Source organism: Phragmites australis, chromosome 13 (assembly GCF_958298935.1).
Source record: "Phragmites australis chromosome 13, lpPhrAust1.1, whole genome shotgun sequence".
In the NCBI taxonomy this organism is placed as follows: domain Eukaryota; kingdom Viridiplantae; phylum Streptophyta; class Magnoliopsida; order Poales; family Poaceae; genus Phragmites; species Phragmites australis.
Genome location: NC_084933.1, coordinates 13,301,720 through 13,307,719, shown reverse-complemented (window position 1 = coordinate 13,307,719; position 6,000 = coordinate 13,301,720). Strand labels below are relative to the sequence as shown.

The 6,000-nt window shown below is 41.6% G+C and overlaps 1 protein-coding gene across 1 annotated transcript; it reads right to left on the bottom strand.

Annotated features, from left to right (window-relative positions):
* Positions 1–1,551: 1,551 nt before the first annotated feature.
* On the bottom strand, positions 1,552–5,843 carry LOC133888204 (RPM1-interacting protein 4-like). The gene is made up of 4 exons (XM_062328357.1): positions 4,918–5,843; positions 2,594–3,100; positions 2,319–2,492; positions 1,552–1,840 (listed from the first exon to the last, which is right to left on the bottom strand). Exons 1-4 carry the CDS (start codon positions 4,921–4,923, stop codon positions 1,817–1,819), a joined length of 711 nt encoding a protein of 236 aa, XP_062184341.1. The 5' UTR covers positions 4,924–5,843; the 3' UTR covers positions 1,552–1,816.
* Positions 5,844–6,000: the final 157 nt, after the last annotated feature.

Below are 6,000 nucleotides of genomic sequence, written 5' to 3'. Positions count from 1 at the left end.
CTGGCACAAATTTGCTAGCGCCAAGAAAACGTGGGTACCACAAAAGTTAAGAGATATTCTCCCGTACCGTCCACATGAATGCTACTATCTCTTCTGCATATGGTAAATAAAATATACTACTATTTCTTACACCATGAGAGTAAATATCCCTAGGTCATGGTGTGAACGCAAAAGCTTTCGTCAAGTGTTGCGACGCCATGCTCTGCTGTGGACAGTGTGTGCGTCAGGTGGGATAGTCTATTTTTTATTGGCTACATGCTCTATCTCTATCACCATATGTACGGTGGAGCATTTATAACCTTATCTTGTGGTATTTAAACGGGTCTACTCCATTTTTCACCATTATCTTTCTAGCTTGGGTGCAGATCTTTAGTGTTAATAAATGAAGGTTTCCAACACTCCAAAGCTAACAGTGACTAGGTGCAGTGGACGCTTGCCCAGAGAATAGCATGTGACGATGAAAATACTAGCATAAGTACTAGCTAATCCACTTGCAGGTCCAACTGAACAACAGCTGACACTAGTAATGAACACGGTATATCTAACTGTTGCACAATAAATGTGTGCATGCACTTATCTTGTGCGTGGAGGTTCGTATGAGTTTTACCTTTGCTTTTGCTCTCACATGGGTTAGCCTTCGCTCGAGGCCGGAGGGGGCATGGGGAGCCACACTCATACGTGCTTTGCCTCCAGACAATCTCGAGAGCGGCTCGTAGCATGCTACAGTCGTCGTTCACACTCGTCTGGGCATGCAAGCGCGGGCTCTTCACTAGCAAGACGCCAAATGTGCTGTGCTCATGGAGTGGCACTCGCAGTTGCATCCCCTTTTATCCCAGACGTGTTTGAAGGGGCCCGAGAGGCCCTCGCGTTCTCTCTGGAGGGTGGGCAAGGGCGTACTCCAGCTCGTAGTTGCAGGTGTAGCCAAGTACGAGCTGGCGTGCGCGTACGCACACAGTTTTGGCCACAACTCACTTGCACAGAGGGTGTGGTCGCTGCACGTGCATCAAACCGCCCCTGCTCGCGCGGTGATGACACATCCGAGCCGGAGGTAGCCTGCACGCCGGCGTCTTGCTCGCGACACTTGGTGCTTTCTCTCGCTTTTAGGACACGTAGGGCGTGCCCCGAACAGATACGGTAAGAGCCTCACTCATAAGTGGAGGTTCAAGCTTGGAGACAGAGTCTGCGAGTGGAAAGGAGAGAGCGAGAGATATATCGTTTGTGTAATGGGAAAAAACCACTGGGTCCCCCCTCTCCTAATTTTGGAGGGCATATTTATAAAGAGAATGAATAGAAAAAAATTACCAACATGCTCATAAGATATTATATTACAATCATATATCTAGAGGGGTACTTTTAATATTTCACCCCTTCACATATCACATGGTAGCTAAGATACTATGACAACGATAGTAATACCACAGTGCACCGTCTAAATATTTTCAGGCCAGAACATTCCCCAACAATAGCATATCCAAAATAACTTGTATTTTATGCAATTACAAGGAAGCACGCTTTAGCTTATATCTGAATAATCGGTATGGAATCTCTGGATACTTTTCGAGAGACCTTCTATTATCAGCAAGGGAATTCGCACTCCATACTTTACAGATCTGAATGGCATCCTATGTATGTTCCAAATAAGCAAAGAACTTAAACGAGACAACAATTCAATTACAAATACATACTCACACCAACAACAAACAAGAGTAGCACATGACAAACGAGTTCGGTGAACAAAAATCTTCACAAGAATAGTGATCTGATCCATGAGTAGCATCGGATTCTCCATGAATCTTTAGATCCTATCTTCATTTTCTCAAAGTATGCAGCAAGGACACGTCTGGAGAAAAAGAGAAAAAAGATCAGTCCTTAAATTACTCTGTATCACATGACGGATGAATTAGAGACACACAATGTTACTTGTGCTGAGCATAAACGATTTGATCTTCATAAGAGGGCTTTTCATGTTTGTCTTAATATATTGAAGGAAAATCCAATCATCTGAAGATTTAAAGGCATCATAAATTAACATCGTGGACTTAGCCAATTTAAAGGCATCATGATTTAATATTCACATATCAGAAAGAAGAGTGGGCCAGCACAAAAGGGATTAGTTACCGACTGCCATAGAATTTTATAACCAAATTGCATATTACTATTTAGTTTATCACATATCATCTATCAGACATAATACATGATATTAAAGCTAGCATTGCCCTTGTTCTGTAGGAAATCATAAATCAAACAAAGGTTTGAGCGGAAAAATCCTATGACAGCCTGAATTTTCGACATTTTACTTTGGACAAGCTTTTACATACCTGTTTCACCTTATTTTCCTGGCCACCGGTAGCAGTTGATGGTAGCCTGGCAGAAGTGTTAGGTGATAACTTATCATTCCTCACCCTGTTGAAGATACCAGTATACTTCTCGCCGGATGCTGCATTTGCCTCATCCCAGTCACCAAAGGGCGGTACAGCCACTTCCTCTTCAGGCTGGATTCACAAATGCAAAAGCAACAATACATTACTCTGCAGGCACTTCTAGCCCAACTATTTCCAGACTAACGAAAAGCCAAGGATCAGAAAGGTATTACTTCGTAGCCTCGGCCGCTCTGCTTCATCCTGCTCCTTCCAGGAGTATGCTGTCCATGCCCCTCCAACGATGTCCTCCTTTCTGGAGTCTGCATTCCCGTCGACCTGTGCTTCGACCTTGATTGGTTGTTTGCCTGCATTGGCGAAGCAGACCCAGCAGCTGCTCTGTAAGGGCTTCTCGGTGCACTGGCATTCCCCCCTTGCTCCTTCTGAGGATTTGCATGCCTTCTTGGTGCAAGCTCACGGTGAGTAGGGTGTTCGGTGTATCGATGTGGATCAGTTTCAGGTCTTGTTCGATGCGGTGGATTCCTTGGGCCTTGGTTTTGAGGATCAGCTTTGTACGCCGATGGATGCAAAGGCGACTTGCGAGGAGGTTCGGGATGCTGCCTTGGATCATTTGGGTTGGAAGGAATTCCTATTTTCTTGTTCTTCCGTGCATCCTCGAACTTTTGTGTGTAAGGGGTGTTGCCAGTGATTTCCCAGTCCCCAAATGGAGGAATTTCAGGTTGCTGTTTAAAGCATATCAATTGTAAAAGCTTGTGAACTTTTTGGAGGAACTAAGGATTATAAAAAAAAACTCAATCAACCTAAGAGGAACTATATGACATTGTAAATAAGAAGAAATAAACATCTAAATTCACGTCAAAGAGAACTCAAACTTGGGTGGTCTATGCATACATCCGCATTCTCAACCAACTGAGCTTCGGTTCCTAAAACTAAGGATTATGATTTACAAGCATGTAAATCATCCATCTGTTTCTAGGATATTTATGAGTTTGCGAGAAAAGAATTGGCAAATATAAAAGGGTTCTTGAACATCCCAAACTACGCTAAGGACTTCACAGTCAGGACTCCGGAAATCATTATTTCTGAAATAATGAGAATTGAAACCCCTAAACACTGGGATATTTCGACAACAATGCATATTTGTAGATTGCTGTGCAAAAGGATACTTATGAATTATATGGTACATGCAAAAGAAGAGAATAAGTCATGTGATTAATCTGGATCAAGTGCACTCTACTTTAGTATTGGGAAATTTTGCCGTTTCAGTAGTTTCAACTATGATTTATGTCCCCTCTCTGGGAAAGCATTTGCTATCCATCAATCTTAGAAAAAAAAAACACCTAGAACATAAATAAACCTAGCATACATAGCAGAAACAGTTCACACAAGAACATACTAAGAGCATCTCTAATTGACCCCTCAGATTTGGCTCCTTATTCTCCTACATAGGAAGCTTCCTATCCAAATTCCACTCTCTATTTGTCAGCGCACTCAAACCGATTCCTTAAATCTCGCTCTCTAAATTCCACTCACCTCTATTTTATTAGTATCCTATAAATAAAAATTATTTGCAATGGCTATATTTCCAACGGCTAAATTTTGTATATGTTTGAATTCAAATTGAATTGAAGAAGAATGTCACATTGAATGATAAAAATGCATATAAATATATCATTACAAAAGAATCATTTTTCATCATATAACCTAGGGCTGAAAATAATTCTAGAAATTAGTCCATCACATAAGAAGAATATTAGTGAATTTTCTTAGATTTTTGGGAATTTATTTGTGACCCTAACAATTATTAGAAGTTATAAAAGTAGTATTTTTTGGATAACTTTAGTTTAAATTCTACACTGGATTTTTAGGTGAATCCAATCAAAATGGATTGCACATAAATTATGAAACACGTACAGAAAGTTCTAGGATTTTTAAAGCAACAAAAAACCACTATTTTGAACAGAGAAGATGAGAAAAAAAGTTTAGAGCTGACGAGTATTGTTCACACGGGTCAACATGTCATCGTCTAGTAGCGAATAGCGAACGGAGATAGCGAGCCTCTCCCACTCGCTAGATGTGGCCAGCAAGACGGAGTGGATAGGGAGCGCCTAAATATAGCAAGGCAGTTGGAGAGCTGTCTTTTTGGGTCGATCTCTATTTTTGACAATGGGGAGTTGGATAGGCAGCAGGTTGGAGTTGCTCTAAGACAGGTTGTAAGTACACTGCTCATTCAACAATAGTTCTAGGTCTCTGTACGCCTCCCTTTTTCTTCCAAACAGACTATTTAAAATCAAAACTATAGCAAAAACATGCGCAAACATGAAATGTCTAAAATTTCTCCAACTTGAACAAGACAAGGCTGAACAAAAGTATCTACCTAAACCACTCTATTTCTAACTAGTCAATTAGCTATCATAATTCATAAGACATACATATCAAATGCCCTCGATCAAATCATAATGTATTATGCTGTACCAAGATACAAATAACTCAAAATTTAAACATGACAAGTATGCGAGATCAGAAATGATTTACTCACCGCCATCGGTCACTTTGGATCTGCGAGGTGGAATTGAGCACTGTCTGTACAAAGAAAATTCTGAAACTAGCTCCTTTTTCACCCAAATTCTTGGAGGAACAGACCACGGTTCTCCAAAGGAAAGCACAGAACTACAGTAGTGCCAAAATTTCCCCAGAGAAGTACTAAATTGGACTCTTTCCTGAACAAAAATTAGCACAGTGCTCCTTTCATCTCAACCACCTAGACAGCCCTAGATCAAACCACCAGAAAGTAGCACCAAAAGATGGCTCCTTCCACCCCAAATCCTCCCAGGAAAGGATCACAGAACTCAAAAGTTTATGCCTTTTTACCAAGGACAAACTGAAGATGCCTCTCAACTAACTAAATCCATCTAAAGGTGGAACTGGATTGAAGGAAGCTCTTCCACCAAACCCTCCCAAGAAAACAAGAAGCGCAGGTGACAAATTTGGCACTCAATTCTTCAGAAAACCACCAAAACCACCCCAATTGAAGGTGCCTCCTGCCACACTTCCAACTACTCAAACTGAACAAACATTCAACCACCAATCCTCCCTAAAGAAACGAAGCGATTTCTTCAACAAAGCATAAGAAGCCACCCAAGGAAAAGCCAAAGTTCGATTCTTTCACGCTAAGAACACCAACTCTCCAAGAAAATGGATCAAGGTGAATCCCTCCGCACAAATCTCTCAAGCGAAAACAGAAACCCTCTCCAGAAACTCAAATTTCTCCAAGAAAGCACTCGAATCCCCGCAGGAAGTACCCAAATCACCAAAAAAGAAGTCAAAGGCGGATCCTTTCTTCTGAGATCGCAGCTTCAGAAGTATGTTTTTTGGTATATACACGCGCGCGCGCGCGAGAGAGAGAGAGAGAGAGATAGGTGCGAGGAATTCAGAGGAGGGAGAAGAGGTTGGGGGAGAAGAAAAGGAGAAGGAAGAGGAAGAAGACAAAGCCGTTGACGAGGGGGAGCGCCAGGGCCAGTCAGTTTGAAGCCTTCAAAGCTCCTCTTTTGGTTTGTTTTTCTTTCATCGGATAATAAATATTTGGTACTGAGATATTAATGTTTCCGTCGGATCAATTTTG

Bases quoted from the DNA above. Each gene is read 5' to 3' on its own strand.
- LOC133888204 (XM_062328357.1), bottom strand. The intron at 2,493-2,593 runs GTAATACCTTTC...TTGTGAATCCAG, and splicing joins AGAGCGGCCGAGGCTACGAA to CCTGAAGAGGAAGTGGCTGT. The intron at 1,841-2,318 runs GTATGTAAAAGC...CTTTTTCTCCAG, and splicing joins AGGAAAATAAGGTGAAACAG to ACGTGTCCTTGCTGCATACT.